Raw genomic sequence first — 19,272 nt, forward strand, 5'->3', positions numbered from 1 at the left:
CCAGGTGGTCATGTCCATTTCATGTGCAGTTCACACACAGCAAAGATTTTGTGGACACAAAACTGCAAACAGTACAACAGTCACGACTGAGTGGACAGAGTCCACACGGACTCTCAGCTGGTGTGCCCTGGATGGCAACCACCACGAAGACAACAAGCCCATCCTCAGTCTTGAATTTAACCATGTACAGTAGTGTTCAGAATAATAGTAGTGCTATGTGACTAAAAAGATTAATCCAGGTTTTGAGTATATTTCTTATTGTTACATGGGAAACAAGATACCAGTAGATTCTCACAAATCCAACAAGACCAAGCATTCATGATATGCACACTCTTAAGGCTATGAAATTGGGCTATTAGTAAAAAATAGTAGAAAAGGTGTTCACAATAATAGTAGCATCTGCTGTTGACGCTACAAACTCAAAACGATTATGTTCAAACTCCTTTTTTAGCAATCCTTTGAATCACTAAACTAGTATTTAGTTGTATAACCACAGTTTTTCATGATTTCTTCACATCTGTGAGGCATTGATTTTGTTGGTTTGGAACCAAGATTTTGCTGGTTTACTAGTGTGCTTGGGGTCATTGTCTTGTTGAAACACCCATTTCAAGGGCATGTCCTCTTCAGCATAAGGCAACATGACCTCTTCAAGTATTTTGACATATCCAAACTGATCCATGATACCTGGTATGCGATATATAGGCCCAACACCATAGTAGGAGAAACATGCCCATATCATGATGCTTGCACCACCATGCTTCACTGTCTTCACTGTGAACTGTGGCTTGAATTCAGAGTTTGGGGGTCGTCTCACAAACTGTCTGCGGCCCTTGGACCCAAAAAGAACAATTTTACTCTCATCAGTCCACAAAATATTCCTCCATTTCTCTTTAGGCCAGTTGATGTGTTCTTTGGCAAATTGTAACCTCTTCTGCACGTCTTTTATTTAACAGAGGGACTTTGTGGGGGATTCTTGCAAATAAATTAGCTTCACACAGGCGTCTTCTAACTGTCACAGCACTTACAGGTAACTCCAGACTGTCTTTGATCATCCTGGAGCTGATCAATGGGTGAGCCTTTGCCATTCTGGTTATTATTCTATCCATTTTGATGGTTGTTTTCCATTTTCTTCCATGCGTCTCTGGTTTTTGTCCATTTTAAAGCACTGGAGATCATTGTAGATGAACAGCCTATAATTTTTTGCACCTGCGTATAAGTTTTCCCCTCTCCAATCAACTTTTAATCAAACTACGCTGTTCTTCTGAACAATGTCTTGAACGTCCCATTTTCCTCAGGCTTTCAAAGAGAAAAGCATGTTCAACAGGTGCTGGCTTCATCCTTAAATAGTGGACACCTGATTCACACCTGTTTGTTCCACAAAATTGACAAACTCACTGACTGAATGCCACACTACTATTATTGTGAACACCCCCTTTTCTACTTTTTTTTTTACTAATAACCCAATTTCATAGCCTTAAGAGTGTGCATATCATGAATGTTGGATTTGTGAGAATCTACTGAATCTACTGGTACCTTGTTTCCCATGTAACAATAAGAAATATACTCAAAACCTGGATTAATCTTTTTAGTCACATAGCACTACTATTATTCTGAACACTATTGTATCTGCTGCAGCCAGGTGAAATGTGGGTGTGTTCTTAACCGTCTTTGGGGTCCTCAGCACTGAGACACCTGTGTCCTGGATCATGTCCAGAGAAACTCACCACATGGACTAAATGTGGTGTCTGATGTTCCCTCACAGTGTCAGTGATCCTCCTCCTTTGAGTCTCACTAAGTAACCATTCATTTGTCGTAAAGTCAATCCAGCAGGACCCAAAGATCCTCCACAGAGACCTGGGACCAAAGACATTCAGTTTTTAACTCAGGTCACTGGCTAGAGTCAGGACAGGAAGCACCCTGAAGACTTGGGGCCCTCATTGTCTTGCAGAGATCTTGGCATTGCTAAACACTTCTGACCTTTTGACCTCGACTTCCTAAGAACTTCCAGGAGTCTCTGTATCTCAAAGGACGAGGACCCAGAGACATGAATGTCCCTGCTGAGATCAGTGAATGTTAAACACTTTCACCACATACAGAGACACTTCTGATGGATGAGTCCAGGGAGTCGTGTGTGTGTGTGTGGTTCTGTCATTGTAAAGTTTGAATTCTCTCTCAGCCCTCTTGTAAAGATGAATCCCAAAGTATTGATCAAGTGAACCGGATGTAAAACACTGTTACTTCCACAGCTGTTTTCTGATATCATCAATTGAATGTCTAAATAATGCTGATTACACATTTAAAGGAAATATGGACGCGACCCTAACAGTTGGATTCATGATGCAATAGGAGGGGTACTAATTCTACAGTGTCACGTCTCCTGTGGACAGGTGGACTTCAGAGTTGGTGTTGAGGATGGGCAACTTTCTGTGTGTTTGATTTGGGTTTGATGGTTCTCAGATTTCTGTGCGCCTTTTTTACTTTTATGGATTGAGGCTCTGGGTGAAAGTTGAGGGGTGCATTGAGTTTGGACAGATTCCTACCAACCTGAATATGGTTTCTCCTCAACCCACAGAGGCCGAGTGTCGCTGGGCTGACACGGAACTCAACAGGCGGAGGAAGCTGTTCTGCAGCAAAGTGGAAGGATACGGCAGCATCTGCAGCTGCAAAGATCCGGCACCAATAGAGTTCAACCCAGATCCTGTAAGTTCTGAAACCAGTGTTACTGTCCTCCCGTCGCCCACCCACCACCACCCACCCACTCTGTTGATCTAGTATGAGTCACTGTTCTTCATTTACAAAAATGTCTAGCTTAGTATTACAGCAGCAGTTTGCTGCCCCTGTAAACAGGTGAAAACACACGAAGAAACCGTTAAGCAAGCAGTGATGCAAAACACGGCGACAGCAGCAGTGACAGAAACATTACCTGTTTTGCATAGCTCAACACCTATTGCTCACAGAAACTTCATATTTGGTGGGTACATGCCTTGGAGGAGTACTTCGCATGGGTTTGAAGGCCAGTGACCTTGACCTCCGTTTCAAGGTCACCATTGGGTGCATTTGTTTTGAAGGCTGACGACCGTGACGACTTTTTTATGGTCACTGTTTGTCACCTCCTCTAAATAAATATTATGCAATCTCCAACATCAAACACATAAGGCTTCAACCAATACCCACCTCATACAAGTACATATTACTAGCATTTTGCATGGAAATAATACTGCATGCGGGGCATTTCATGATGAATGTCTGTAGTTTTTTTTGTTGTTGTTGTTTCTTTTTTTTTTTTTTTTTTTTTTTTTTTTAACTCTGAACCAAAACAATACAGATAAAGTGATTTACCGCTCACTTTCATTTTTGTTTTTTTCAGTTGTACAACAACAAGGTCTTCAACGTGCCCGTTGCGGTCATTGCAGGGAACAGACCCAACTACCTGTACCGGTACAACAATGTCACTCGTCGTCATCAAAAGGACACAGTTAAAGTTGGACTTGCTGATGCTTGATGTAGTATATCATGAGACAGAATGAGTCTGTGCAGCAGGACATTAAATTTAAAATAAAGTTCATATCCGATGAGGTTTTTCATCCGATTTTCTGATAAAGTTTAAATATTAACAATTATGTGTTCAACAGACCATGAAACTGTTTAATTCCACGATGGGTCATGTTCATGTAAGCAGTTTTAATGACCGTGATTGAGTCTAATATGGGAGACTTTCTATTAAAAGTGCCCTAATTCAGATTCTGTAAAAATTTAGTGGCTTATGCCCCTTTCACACCGTGGCTGCTCCCAGTTACTTCCCGTGGCGTCATGACCACGCAGGAATTTTCTGCGTCAGGTGCGCGCAGCAGGGGGCAGAGAGGAGGTGAGAACGCAGCCTGCAGGTTCTCTGCACAGAGAAGTCAGAATGCACAGTTTGGCTGCAGACAGACTGTGCACTCTGACTTCTCTTCTACTTGTTGTTGTGCAGGGCTGCGCTCTGAGTTCTGTTATAGTTTATCTTTCCTCCCTTGACCGCGAGATGCGCACGAACCGTCCTTGAGCAAATGTGGAGATGTCTGGAGTTCTACTTGATGTTGACATGTCCTGGACTTATGTCCTTTTTTAACTGTGATGAGAGAGTCTGAGAAGAGAAAGGAACTATGTGCCTGCAGACAAATTTTTTTTTTTTTCTTTTCTTTCCTCCTTTGACTGCGAGATGCACGTGTGCGCGAACGAACTGTCAAGTAAATGTGATGTCTGGAGTTCTACTTGATGTTGACATGTCCTGTCTCAGGACTTATGTCCTTTTTTGTCCTTTTTTTAAACTGTGATGTGAGAGTTTGAGCAGGAGAACAAGGAACTAATGCCTGCAGCCAGACTTTTTTTTTCTTTTAATTGTTCACATGTGCGCGCGTCAACGAACGTCCATGAGTGGACTAGAAATGTCCGGGCTTTTTTACTGGATATTTCTGGCAATCAGTCTGCATTTTTTTTCCTTTTTTTTTCTCAGCGTGTAGTTTTTACTGCATTAAGTACACGGTATAAAAAAATCACTGTGTGATTTATACTGCGGGAACAACGGAACACAGCAGGAATCATAAATTGGCTTCCGAGTCACGCCGGGTAATGCCTCTTTGCGCTGGAACCACTTCCTTTCTGCGTCGAGCACAGGACGCCCAAAAAATTAAACAGGTTTAATTTTTCGCACCCGACTTGCTTCCTCCTTGTGCCCATTGCGCTGTTGTGGCGCAGAGCTGCATCATCTCGACACTGAGTGCTTCCAGGTGGCGGCATCATAATGACGCATGGTTGCAACTGGGAGCACCCCCGGTGTGAAAGGGGCTTTAATGGCACCCTTTGCAGAAAATAATGCACCACTCTCTCTCTGCTCTGAGCTTTTCCTCCCTCTGACTGAGATTTCTCACATTTGCATGTTTATTGTGAAACTATTGCCCCTCCCCGCCTTTATAAAGATACAGTAGTATTCACCATTTTAACCCTCTGGAGTCCAGGGTATAATTGACTGCTTTTGACTACTTTTTAGATTTACAGTGACCTTAGTTTTTCTTTCATTCTGGCATGTATCAACATAATGTACCTAAATTCATGCAAAAACATGAGTAGAATTTTTTTTTTTTTTTTTTTTTTTTTTTTTTTTTTTTTTTACTGTGAAAACCACAATGCATTTAACGAACCATTTTTATAACTTTAAATGTAAATATGAATTGTAAATTTCAAAAACATGTACAATGTTGCAGACAACAAGTTATACACAACTATTTACATTAAATGCAGGAAATGCTTCAGTTGTTTTTTTCCAACTATTTACAAAAACAATCTGATGTCACAATAAGCTTAGAATGTAAATATAAATTGTAAATTTCAAAAACATGTTCAAATGTAGTGCAGGAAATGCTAATGCTAAACTATTTACAAACAATCAGATGTCAAAATAAGATGCAACTCAAATTATTTGTGTCACTCAGAAGGAAAAAAAAAAAAAAATCCTGTCCAGCACAAAAAAAACGGGAGCACATCACAGGCCTGATACTTTCAGGGTGTTTCCCTCCTCCTGTTGTCCAGCTGGAGGCAGCATTGGCACCTCAGTTTGCCTTTGGTGGCTTTTTGGCCAGGATCTATGACTGGCACAGGAGCGTTGTTCTGCTGATCTCAGTGCAAGATGAATGCATTTGTGGTTGCAATGTCAAGGAAGTGCAGCAACACAGTCCTGTACCAGTGAGCAGTTTTTCTATGGGTGGAGTACTACTGGATGAGCTGGTTGGACAGGTGCAGTAGTGTTCAGAATAATAATAGTGCTATGTGACTAAAAAGATTAATACAGGTTTTGAGTATATTTTTTGCTGTTAATGGGAAACAAGGTACCAGTAGATTCTCACAAATCCAACAAGACCAAGTATTCATGATATGCACACTCTTAAGGCTATGTAATTGGGCTATAGTAAAAAAAAAAAAAAGTAGAAAAGGGGGTGTTCACAATAATAGTAGTGTGGCATTCAATCAGTGAGTTCATCAGTTTTGTGGAACAAACAGGTGTGAATCAGGTGTCCCCTATTTAAGGATGAAGCCAGCACCTGTTGAACATGCTTTTCTCTTTGAAAGCCTGAGGAAAGTGGGACGTCAAGACATTGTTCAGAAGAACAGCGAAGTTTGATTAAAAAGTTGATTGGAGAGGGGAAAACTTATACGCAGGTGCAAAAAATTATAGGCTGTTCATCTACAATGATCTCCATGCTTTCAAATGGACAAAAAAAAAGACGCGTGGAAAAAAAATGGAAACAACCATCAAAATGGATAGAATAATAACCAGAATGGCAAAGGCTCACCCATTGATCAGCTCCAGGATGATCAAAGACAGTTAGACGCCTGTGTGAAGCTAATTTATTTCCAAGAATCCCCTGCAAAGTCCCTCTGTTAAATAAAAGACATGTGCAGAAGAGGTTACAATTTGTCAAGAACACATTAACTGGCCTAAAGAGAAATGGAGGAATATTTTGTGGACTGATGAGTAAAATTGTTCTATTTGGGTCCAAGGGCCGCAGACAGTTTGTGAGATGACCCCCAAACTCTGAATTCAAGCCACAGTTCACAGTGAAGACAGTGAAGCATGGTGGTGCAAGCATCATGATATGGGCATGTTTCTCCTACTATGGTGTTGGGCCTATATATTGCATACCAGGTATCATGGATTAGTTTGGATATGTCAAAATACTTGAAGAGGTCATGTTGCCTTATGCTGAAGAGGACATGCCCTTGAAATGGGTGTTTCAACAAGAAAATGACCCCAAGCACACTAGTAAACCAGCAAAATCTTGGTTCCAAACCAGCAAAATTAATGCCTCGCAGATGTGAAGAAATCATGAAAAACTGTGGTTATACAACTAAATACTAGTTTAGTGATTCACAGGATTGCTAAAAAAAGCAGTTTGAACATAATAGTTTTGAGTTTGTCGCGTCAACAGAAGATGCTACTATTATTGTGAACACCCCCTTTTCTACTTTTTTTTTTATTTTTTTTTTACTAATAGTCCAATTTCATAGCCTTAAGAGTGTGCATATCATGAATGCTTGGTCTTGTTGATTTGTGAGAATCTACTGAATCTACTGGTACCTTGTTTCCCATGTAACAATAAGAAATATACTCAAAACCTGGATTAATCTTTTTATTCACATAGCACTATTATTATTCTGAACACTACTGTAGATTCCACTTATGTTTTACATATAGGCCACAACTGGTGTAGGACAGGGAATGTCTATCAGTCCAGCATCCATCCTTCACCCCTCTCTGTAAAATATGGATCTAAATCTGTGGTCTGGTCATTACTTTAGTTGGAAGGGGTACAGACAAATATGATTCTGTTTCCAGTAGTCCTGGAGACGTGGCAGCGACACCAGTGACATGTACATCAGAAGCCCAAAAAAAGTTGTACATCTTCCATCTCAATGTCTGTCCATTTGTACTTTTCCCTAATTTCTTGTTTTTGCAGTATTTTTGTTGGTGTTGGTGCAGATTGTCCTGACTGTCAATGGCAACCCCCCAAAAACAATAGAAAAAGGTCTTTTGGACTTTGGTGGAAAGTATCTCCACCTGGACTCCTGGTGTTCCCCATTGCGGGAACCTGCTTACTGATGGTGCAGTCTCAGCATCCTCCTCTGCCTTCCATCAGTCAAAGCTGGGGCGTGGCTCTGCTGCGCATGCGAGCAGTGATCTGGACCTTGGAGCAGAGGCGTCGCCGTCTGATCCTCTGTGTAGAGCTCTGTGTGCACATTGGTAGATCCACCTGCTCTGGTTGCTCATCCAGAACAATAGAGAGATCATTGAGTCAATCAGAATCTTGACTGTCTGGTTCACACTGTGATGACGCGCTCTGCGCATAGTTTTCTTCCAGCTAAAAAAAAAAGCTGAAGTGCCTGCTCCACATTCTTGAGACTTCTCATTATTTTTACACACAAAACCAAAACGACAACAGTACATACTAAATACACTCCACGACAGCATAACTACACACACCAAATATCACAAATCTCTCAAATATTAAAACTGTTTGATCGCTGTCTCCTTTTCTCTCAGTACCAAGTCACAATCGGTTTTCCTTCCTCAGCGATCAAATTATGTGGATTGGGGATCATTTTTTTATTGGCTTAGGTCGTGCATTTTCCCCCAATGATATAGAAATTTGTGTTTTTTTTTTTTTTACACTTTACTTTTAGTTGCTACGGGCAGAGAGCAGAGAAGGAAGAAAACAAACACCTGTTTGCGAGTGTCCTGCACAAAGCGCACACCTACAAGCAAAGCCATGTGGGGTCTGTGATCAAGTACACGTGGGGTTGTTTTTTTTTTTTTTTTTTTTTTTTTTGGATCGGTTTTAGCTCGTGTTTTCACCAGTGATAAAGGGAAAGTTGTTTCTTCGCGCTTCTGCAGCTAGACAAGGAAATGACACTCCTGTTTGCTGCGGGGTTTCTACAAAAAATGCGCACCAAAAATTACTGTAATCTTCAGGAAAAAGCATGGCATAAAAATATTCATAAGTCAAGTTGTAACTAGGCCTATTAACAAAATTTAAAACTGGTATATAGGTTGGAGTCTACACATTCAATTGGAGACTCAGAGTGGAGCAGACTGGGTGTTACGTCAGCTTAAATTGGTCATATGTGTTTGACGCAGCGGCACACCAGTAGAGTTCACAGGGTTAATTTCAGTTCCCGTATCTGTAGATTAGAAACTTCCCCCCACCCGACCCCTACCCCCATTTTTTTAAATGAAAGTTGATCTTACGCGCACCCTAAAATAGTAAAAAAATTGTGACTCCATCACGTCGTAAAAAGAAAAAAAAAATTGAGCTTTCATGGCATTTTCTCGTGGCTTCCACGTCTTACCTGTGATGATGACATCTGTGTACTGTAGTAGTCGCTTGAAAGTTATGTCAGTTTTGAGAATTTACAGTATGAGAATTGCACGCAATGCCGAACAGATCTGAACAGCACTAAGCACATGAGTTATTTGAGATTTCTTTTTTATTTGGGATGTTTGGTAGGGAAGCTGCGTTCATCCCGCTGCTCTCTGGATAATGCATCTGCTGTCCTTGTTTGGCTATTCCCGGAATTACCATTCACTTTGACTTGATTACCTCTGATTTGAACTCTGATACAGTTCTTCAGTCGGAGCCTGCAGGTGGATTGTAGAGGGAGGGGGCGCCGCACAGCAGATCACATGGACAGGAGGCGTTTGATATGCAATTTTTATTGACCTATAATAGAGAGGCAGGTGAGCTGACAGATTTTAATATTGGCTTTTCCATCTGCCCGCTGCCTTTTCAGGCAGAGTTGAACACAGATCGCCCGCAGTGTTCTGACATGTGAGTACAGTAACTTATACAGCACTAAATCACTACAAGGCATCAGACACGAGCAAGGTCTTGATCTGACCCACCCCATGAGCGAGCACATCTGTGATGCCTCGGTCCCACCGAATAATGATGGCTGAAGGAGCAACGCATGGGTGTGGGGTGATTATTTGAAGAATGACCCACGTTTTCATCTATCATGTATCCACTATGAAGGTGCCACTATGTGCCTCTCTGTACCCCGCATGTGCCGCGTAGCAGCCTCTAGTGAGCCACAACCACCTGTCATTACAGCCTCGAATGGCTCGCATCAGCCACACTAAGCCACGTAGTGCCATGATAGCACCATGATAACACCATGTTGGCGCACGTTTAGGCATGAGTTTGGTCCAAACCTCCAGCCCTCCCACACCTGGTCCCTTCAAAGTGTGAGTTTTCAATTCACAGCACCATTTAAAGATGTCCCTTTTTTTTTTTTTTTTTTTTAAATGCAGTCCAAAAATAGACACTCCAGCACAGTTCCGCAGTTGTGCGCTGTGCGCCAGGCTGCTGTCTACATGTAATGCACCAGACCAGCTAGACCTAAACCACGGGTTCCTGGAGAGCCGCCTCTGTGCTCCTTGCTGGCTCCGCGGCTCTCTGGCTTTTTCTTCTGCGGCTTTAAACGCACAAAACGTTGTTTGTCCGTTTATTTCTGCAAAATCGTTCTTTTGTGCGCGCGTGCTGCTGTTGTCCTTTCATGGACAGCCGCCTCTGTGTTCTAAGTGGCTTCCTTTCCATCCGTGGCTTGCTGGCTTTGTTTTTTCCCTGGTTTTAAACACAATCATTTTTACAACGTGAATCCACTTTTAACTTTGTGTTCGTCCGTTTATTTCTGCAAAAGCTGCTCTTTTGCGCGCAGTGCCCTTCTGCATACAGAATGAGGTGGCCGTTTTATTATATACACCTGTGGATCATTTTCAATATATACGAGGTCTGTGAGAAAAGTATCCGACCTTTTTATTTTATGCAAAAAATATGGATTTGATTCATATGTTTTTACGTCAGTCAAGCTTGAACCTTCATGCGCATGCGTGAGTTTTTCCATGCCTGTCGGTTGCGTCATTCGCCTGTGAGCAGGCTTTGAGTGAGCACTGGTCCAGGACAAGTTGGGACATGCCTATCTCGGCTTTCAGTGCTTACCAGTCGAGTGAGTATAAGAGAAATTGTGGAGAGCTGGACATGTCCCAACTTGTCCTCTAACACTCCGAAACGGAGGTGTTCCTTTGTCTCGCTTCATCAGCGAATCGGTCGTGATGCGCGAAGCCTCCGCACGGCTTTCCATGACAAAATCTCATGTTAAAAGTGAAATCTGCCGGAAAATGGCTGATGTCCAGCTCTTGTGATAACCAGAGAAATTGCTCACGACGGCCCCGGCTCCACACAGCCATCCGTTTAGAAATGATGTGGTGTTTTCTGCCTCTCGATGGCGGCTCGGAGCGCGGCGCGCCATTGTGGGCCATCCTTAAAGCTGTAGTAACACTCCTTATTCTCTGTGAAGCCCGTAAAATTTTCACCGAAAGCTAGATAAATTTTTCGAATGGTTTCCAGCTGCCTGTCTCTAACAGTTTCTGAAAAAATTCTGATGGAAAAAAAGCCCAAATCATTCCACCATTTCCTCGCAATGAAACAACGACGAGAGAGGTGGAGCAGTGCTCACTCAAAGCCTGCCCACAGGTGAATGACGCAACCGACAGGCGTGGAAAAACTCACGCATGCGCACGAAGGTTCAAGCTTGGCTGACGTAAAAACATATGAATCAAATCCATATATTTTTTGCATAAAATAAAAAGGTCTGATACTTTTCTCACTGACCGTGTGTTGTGTGTGTATGTATATAAAGTGGCTTCCTTTCCATCCATGGCTTGCTGGCTTTATTTATTCCTTGGCTTTAAACACAATCATTTTTACAACGTGAATCCACTTTTGACTTTGTGTTCGTCCGTTTATTTCTGCAAAAGCGCTCATTTGCGTGCGGTGCTGTTCTGCATATAGAATGAGGTGGCCCTTTTATTATATACACCTGTGGATCATTTTCAATGTGTGTGTGTGTGTGTATGTATGTATGTATGTATATATATATATATATATATATATATATATATATATATACATTTTTTTTTCTTTATTTCTTCCGCAGCTTACAAGTTATCATGATACAACTTTAACTTTGTGTTATGTCTTCAAAATCGGTCTTTTGCACGCTGTCCACCTCTGTTGCCGCACAGCTCCTGCTTTTAGCTGCTCCACTGGAGTTATTATCTTCCATGGCTTTAAACACACATCCACTTTCACGCAGTCACCAAAATTTTAACTTTGTGTTCGTCCAATATTGACTGAAATATCTTCTTTTGTGAGCTGGCGTTCTGCCTAAATGCTCGTTTGAAGCGTGATGATGAGTCACTGCGTCAGTGCGCACACACAGCGGAGCTCATGTGATCCATTTACAAGATATTAAATCAACATACTTTTACATACAACAGACATCAACATACAGACATACTTTTACAGCTCAGAACTGTTTTATCAAGCTATAAAAAACATTAAAAATAATTACCTTAAGCTGTTCAAAATACATTCCACATGGAGCAGGAAAGAGAGGGAAAAAAGCGTCCAGATGAAACAGTCCGCTGCTTCTAGAAGAGGTGTGTTTTCAGCATCCAAGGTTTGGCAGAAAATGATTAATCTGCTACAAAATAATTATTTTATATAGAGTCCAGCGCACAGAGCAGGTGCAGTTGTGTGCGCAAGAGTGAGGAGCCGCTCCAAAAATAGCCTCTCAGGTCCTGTGAAGGTGCCAGGCGCACGGATAATGGACTTTTTGCAGACTCGTAAGCACCACGCAAATGCCTCTAAGCCGTCGCAGTAACTCGAACACAAACTGCACCACGCTGTTGTTGCTAAATTTTGAACATGTAGAAATTAGTGCCACGCTCAGAGAGGAGCCTCGTTAACTGAAGATAATGCCTCTAAGAGCCACTCAGAGCCTCTATAATGCCACGGATAGCTCATGAAACAAAAAAAACAGGGTGCGTGGCTCCTTCTTCATCCTTCATTATTCGGTGGGACCGCGGCTTGAGTGAGAAGAGAGAAAACTCCCTACACCTTTTTTTTTTTTTTTTTTTTTTTTTTTTTTTATAAACACTGCTCACTACATAGATGTTGAATTTTTTATTTTTTTATTATATTATTTATTATTATTATTTGGTGTGGAACATCTATTCTCCAGAAATTCGGTAGCTGAAAATGTCTCTGTCCATGGACATGGTTGGAATACAATCCACATACGTCTGACTGTTCCCGCACAGAGAGCTGTTAAGCTGAAACTGTCGTTCCTTGTTGCTTGATGCAGAGGAGGGATTTTGAGGAGTCGAGTTGAGGAGTCACCGCTGCATTGGCAGACACTGTTTAGGTCCTGATGTGTGACGCTAATGTGACATCTAGTGGCAGAAAAAAAATCCATTCATAATGCATTTTAAATTTGTGGATATGCACAGATACGGGGCAGAGGCTAAATGTTTGAAATGATACCTGCAGGCAGGAATTATCTATATTATACCAGTCAAGTGGCCTGTGTGTATAGCTTTCATCACGGAGAAACCGGGGGAGAGCTGACATTTGTCGTTTGGTATGCTTATGTATTTTGGGTCAAGGATGAACGCTGCAAAAACAGAAAGTTGATAGGAAATTAACGATACTGGATAACACCAGTGAACATTGGACATTGCGCTGCAATGCAACATGGGAGTTTGAGGTTTTAAGTGCTATTGTGGTTCATGTTTAACAGTGTTGTTAGTGTTATTGATTTGTGTTTTGTAGTTCAATTGGTTTAGTCAGTTACGTGTCATGTTGCCGTTACCATGAGTGAGAAGTGTAGTGCGTTTGAGGACTTCCACCGCCCTCTTGTTTGTGGGTGTGTAAAATTGAAGCACCTGCTTATGGTAGAATGCAGAAAAAACAAAAAGCTGTGCGTGTGTGCAACTTTGATCACGGAGAAACTGAAGAGCTGACATCTGCCCAACCTGGTCTCACAGCAAGTCGTGATTCAGCAGCATGAAATATACATTAATCTATTGGTTCATGATATTGTGACGAAAAGCGCCTCATTTTCATCACAGCAGCACATTCATTCTAATTCATTCTGTGATGGCTGCATGAAATGAAAAGTGAAGCGGGGGGGGGGGGGGGGGTCGGGGTGGTTATGGTTAGGGTGGGGGGAAGGAGTAGGGTTAGTAATAGTGAGTTTAAAAAAAATTGAAAATTTGACTCATTTCGTGATGGGAGCAAAAAAAAAAAGTGAGACTGGGCTGCATCTGCCATTTGCTATTTTTATGTATTTTGGGTCAAGGATGAACGGCGCCAAAACACAAAGTTGATAGTACTAATATTAATGAAGAAATAACAGATATTATGTAACAACACTGAACAACGGACATTGCTAATTACATTCTGGACTTGCACACCAATCCAGCAGGGGGCGGTAAATCATCTTTAGATTAAAAGCGCACGTGTGTGTGTGTGTGTGTGTATATGTGTGTTTTATTTCGTAAGCTGAATGTAGGTGTATGATATAATTGTAAATGTTAAAATACATGGATAGCACAAGGAGGTGAAAACACTTACTTCCATTGTGTTCCTTTTAAAAATCAAATGACAAAATAGAGATAATAAAATAGTAATAATAATACTGATGATAATAATGTGTATATGATAACAAGAACCTAAACAGTTTATAAATAATTTGTCTTAATGTAACATTTAAAAATGACAACAGGTAATAAGTGTTTAGTTCTTCTTCTGAAATCTGCTGAGGTCTAAGGTTGTAAAAACATTCTGGACTCACACACCATTCCAACTCATTATAGAAACTTTGCACAATTTATTACCACCCTTGAAAAATATCAGCTACCTATCCCAATCTAGAGCCCGTGGATCCCCACGGGCAACACAAGAGTAGATATTAAATAATTAAAGGGTTGATTTTATTTATTTTTTTAATGAATAAATAAAAGCATTTTGTGTAAACCGGGAAGAGAAATGATGGAGTGTGTGTTTGTTAAAATAAAGTGACTCTGTGCTGCTCTGTCTTCAGGATGCTCAGATCTCTGCTGTCTGCTCACGGCGTAAACCCACAGATGATCACCGTCTTCATCGATGGATATTATGAGGTACAAAAAATAGTTATTGTAACTCCCCATTTTTTTTTTTTTTTTTTTTGTCTTTCTTTAAAAGTGTTTTGTTTTCTGAAACATATAAAAACATCAACACAGAATTAAAAGCTTGAGAAAATATGTAGGCCTGCACCACTTGGGAAAGTTTTTTTGTGACTATTGTAGAACATACTGTGAAATAGTACATTTGTTTTTATTTATATATATATATATATATATATGAATGAATAAAACAGAATAATCTTTGTCTGTCTTCAGCAAATGGCTCATAAAACACACCAAATACTCACACAAAACTTCACTGGAGAAAAAAAAAAAGATTGATTGACAGCACAAGCGTCTATCTGGTCTTATTAAGCACTCACAGAAATATTTAACCCTAACTTTTAAGATTTATGTAATTTTATTACATGACAAATTCCCATTTACTTTTTTTTTTTAGATAATTTTAATACAAACCTACCAAATAAACCTTACATGATGCATATTCATTACTGTAATAAATCGTATTATTTGAAATGTATACTCCTCAGCTTTATGTATTTAGTATTAATAAAATATAATTACTCTAAATCAATAATGACAGTATTAAAATACATAAAGTATATTGTTTGAATTTAATTCAAAATAAATAGGATTTATTACAGTAACGAATATGCATCATGTAAGGTTTATGTGGTAGGTTTGTATTAAAATTATCTAAAAAAAAAAAAAAAAAAAAAGTAAATGGGAATTTGTCATGTAATAAAATTACATAAATCTTAAAAGTTAGGGTTAAATATTTCTGTGAGGGAGGGCTACTACAGCAGAGGGGATGAAGAGTTCTTGTAAATATTTTTGTGGGCCAGAGGAACTATGTACCGCCTGCCTGATGGCATTAACTGGAAGGAGTGGTGGAGGGGGTGTCCTCAGTGATCAGGGTGGCTTTCCTGATCACCAAGCGACTATATAGCTCAGACAGAGGGGTTTGGGGTGAGCCAGTTATTTTGCTTGCATGACTGATGGTGCGGAGAACCTTATTTCTTTGTTTGATAGTGAGGAAATTGTACCAGGATGAGATATTGAAAATAAGTGACTCAGTGAGGGATTTATAGACCACAGTTTAAAATGTCCTTGCTGATGTGGAAACTGTGAACAGTCAAGTGAATTTATATAGCATCAAATCAGAACAAAGTTGCCCCAAGGTGCTTCACATTGGTAAGGTCTAACCTTGCCAAACCCCTCTGAGCAAGCACACAGGTGGCAGTAGTAAGGAAAAACTCCCTCTGGCACATTTTTGAGGAAGAAACCTCCAGCAGATCAGACTCTGAGGGGTGACCCACTGCTTCACCCATCCTAACCATAACAGAGAGCATAAAACAAAGTACAAATGAACAAAATGCAGACAAAAATGGCAGCAAAACCTAGTCCAAAACAGATCTGATTCTAAAATGTTCCAGCAGTATCCTTTAGGCCAGCAGTCTCAAGTGGCTGTGTAGTTATTCAAGAGATGGTGACAAAATCCATGGTCTCGGGTCCAGTTTTGGCATATCTCAGAGTTAGAATCATTTGACCAGAGGTAACGCCACCTAAAACACTAGTTCCTATCAGTCAACCAACACAGAGGCAGAGAGGGTGCTAATGTGGTCACCGGCAGCTAGCCCTCTGCTTTGCTAACAGACCAAGAATTTAGATATAATGAGGCTGAGACCTGCTGCATTGTTAATAACACAGTCTAAAAGGAGAAGAAAAATGGTTTGATCTTACACAGGTATACTGGCTGTATGAAAGGGAAAACAGATGAGTTTTTAATCTGAATTTGAATGACTTAGTCCAGCAGATAACTGAAACAATCCTTCACATGATGATACAAGCATCAGATTTGGTATGAATGTTCTTCACGAATCAGTGTTTGAGGGGGAAAAAAGTGCCGGTCACTTGAAAATCCAATATTAAGAATTACACAGGGGTCAAAATTTAAAATGCTCCAATCATATTGAAAACTACACCTATGAGAGTACATGCACTCTGATTGGCTGATTTTTCTATACCACATTATGTGTCTGATCACAAAGATTCCAAAAAGGTATAGTTTGGACTATGTTATGTTATGGGGTAAAAACATTAAGAATGGTGACAAAAGTCAGTTTCATTTGGTACAGGAGTCAAAAGTTAAAGTTGCTCCAATTTTGGTTTAAAAAAAAAAAAAAAAAAAGTGGTCCAAATTATTGGTTGAGCTAATAGGATTAATAAATGGAATAGTTTTGACTGTTAAATGTGTAGTCTGCAAGGTCAAATAAGGTCAGTGTTCATTGGAATCTGTGACATATGTTAACATGGCAACTGAGCATGACACATGGTGCAAACTATTCCATTTGAAAACCCTGTTAACTCGACCAATAATTCATGTTCATCACTTTTTACCCAAATTAAAGCAACTTTAACTTTTGACCCCTGTACAAACTGTAACTGACCTTTGTCACATTTGTGCTGTTTTTACCCCATAACTCCAGAACATTCAGTCATGGATAGTTAAAACTGTATCTTTTAGGGAGTATTTATGATGCTGCACTGCTCCACTAACTCCAGAGAATCAGACTGTTTTTTTTTATATTTATATGGAGGGAAAAAGCATTTAAATCAGATTCCTTTTCCCAGTTTGTAGTCCTTTGACAAACTTGTTTCAGCACTTGTGTTTTTGTGTTCATGGTTCAGGAACCAATGGATGTGGTGGAACTGTTTGGCCTGAAGGGGGTTCAGCACACGCCCATCAGCATCAAGAATGCCAGAGTCTCTCAGGTAAACAAGACCAAAACCAGACTGGAAAATAACCTATAAAATAGTCATCACATGTGGAGATGGTCCGCTAACAGCTTCATGGGACGTGTCCTGAATAACTCTTGTCGGTGTCCTTCCAGCACTACAAAGCCAGTCTGACTGCATCCTTCAACCTTCACCCAGTGAGTGTTTCACTTTGTATTTTCAGCAAACAGTTTAAGGCGTTTGATGGCAGGTTTGTGACGTTGGGGAGAGTCGTCTTGGAAAAACCAGAGTATTCATGGAAACATCTGTTAGTGCGCTCTAATCTAAAGATAATTATTTACTGTTTGCTCCAGTTATGGTGGAAGATGGTTCAGTCCTGATAGATGCCTCTGCTGTTCCGTCACAGTGGGCCGGACACTTGGAGCAGTTGCTTCTGGCTCATGTTCCTGGTGAGATGTTTGATATCTCTGGCAATAGGGTTATTGTAGCTTCTTCTCCGGTCAACTGTGAATGTTAATGTTGTTCAGAGGCCCTGGAACATCTGAGGGTGGGTAAAACTCCAGGGATCTGTGGCATTTGAGCTGAGCTCCTCCAGGCAGGTGCAGATGCCTGGCATTCTAAACTGTTTTTGTGTCAATCTGGGACATATTGGATGAAAGGACTTGTCCCAGTCTGGAGAGGAAAAGGTGAATGTTTGGACTGTAACAACTATAGGGGTATCACACTGCTTTCTTTGCCAGGGAAGGTGCTCACAAGGATCATTCTTAATAGGATTCAGTTCCATCTAGTCAGCGACGAACTCTCTGGCTTCACATCAAAGAAGTCAACTTTCAACTGCATTCTCGGTCTGCGAGTACTCCTAGAACAATTCTCGGTCTGCGAGTACTCCTAGAACATTGGCTGTGTCTGAATGTACCTGAATTCCTCTTGCTTGCCTCTACTGGTGGTTGGCTGTCACTGCGGTATTGTATCACTTCCTGTTCCGGAGCACAGCGGTGTTTTTCTGTATCTGTTAGCTGTTGAATCTGCGCAGTTAGATTGATCTAGTTATCTAGATTACGATTTGTTTCCCAGTGTAATCTTGACGTGCCTTATCTAAAGCACTCCTTCTGCTGAATCACCTCTAAATTATTTACACATTATTCACTTTGCGTGTTTTTAGGAATCCGCTAGCTTAGCATAGCTACTAGCTCTTAGCCGATTTAGCATGGCGGCTTCTCCTGTCTCTCCCGCACTTTTCTGCTCTGGGTGTGAAATGTTTAGTTATTCCTCGGCCTCCTTTAGCAGTAACGGTACTTGTAATAAGTGTAGCTTATTCGTAGCTTTGGAGGCCAGGCTGGGCGAATTGGAGACTCGGCTCCGCACCGTGGAAAATTCTACAGTTAGCCAGGCCCCTGTAGTCGGTGCGGACCAAGGTAGCTTAGCCGCCGTTAGTTCCCCCCTGGCAGATCCCGAGCAGCCGGGAAAGCAGGCTGACTGGGTGACTGTGAGGAGGAAGCGTAGCCCTAAACAGAAGCCCCGTGTACACCGCCAACCCGTTCACATCTCTAACCGTTTTTCCCCACTCGACGACACACCCGCCGAGGATCAAACTCTGGTTATTGGCGACTCTGTTTTGAGAAATGTGAAGTTAGCGACACCAGCAACCATAGTCAGTTGTCTTCCGGGGGCCAGAGCAGGCGACATTGAAGGAAATTTGAAACTGCTGGCTAAGGCTAAGCGTAAATTTGGTAAGATTGTAATTCACGTCGGCAGTAATGACACCCGGTTACGCCAATCGGAGGTCACTAAAATTAACATTAAATCGGTGTGTAACTTTGCAAAAACAATGTCGGACTCTGTAGTTTTCTCTGGGCCCCTCCCCAATCGGACCGGGAGTGACATGTTTAGCCGCATGTTCTCCTTGAATTGCTGGCTGTCTGAGTGGTGTCCAAAAAATGAGGTGGGCTTCATAGATAATTGGCAAAGCTTCT

At 41.1% G+C, this 19,272-nt stretch overlaps 1 protein-coding gene across 1 annotated transcript; it reads left to right on the forward strand.

Moving 5' to 3' along the window:
* Positions 1-2,520: 2,520 nt before the first annotated feature.
* Positions 2,521-17,753, forward strand: LOC117506318 (protein O-linked-mannose beta-1,2-N-acetylglucosaminyltransferase 1-like). The gene is made up of 6 exons (XM_034165807.1): positions 2,521-2,700; positions 3,368-3,438; positions 14,479-14,554; positions 17,252-17,335; positions 17,455-17,496; positions 17,653-17,753. Exons 1-6 carry the CDS (start codon positions 2,551-2,553, stop codon positions 17,677-17,679), a joined length of 450 nt encoding a protein of 149 aa, XP_034021698.1. The 5' UTR covers positions 2,521-2,550; the 3' UTR covers positions 17,680-17,753.
* Positions 17,754-19,272: the final 1,519 nt, after the last annotated feature.

Source organism: Thalassophryne amazonica, unplaced genomic scaffold (genome assembly GCF_902500255.1).
Source record: "Thalassophryne amazonica unplaced genomic scaffold, fThaAma1.1, whole genome shotgun sequence".
NCBI classification, from domain to species: Eukaryota; Metazoa; Chordata; class Actinopteri; order Batrachoidiformes; family Batrachoididae; genus Thalassophryne; species Thalassophryne amazonica.

What these genes read in the sequence shown, in the direction of transcription:
- LOC117506318 (XM_034165807.1), top strand. Translation starts at nt 2,551, where the DNA reads ATGGTTTCTCCTCAACCCACAGAGGCCGAGTGTCGCTGGGCTGACACG. An exon ending in TAGAGTTCAACCCAGATCCT is followed by an intron (nt 2,701 to 3,367) that starts GTAAGTTCTGAA and finishes TGTTTTTTTCAG; the next exon opens with TTGTACAACAACAAGGTCTT. An exon ending in AGACCCAACTACCTGTACCG is followed by an intron (nt 3,439 to 14,478) that starts GTACAACAATGT and finishes CTCTGTCTTCAG; the next exon opens with GATGCTCAGATCTCTGCTGT.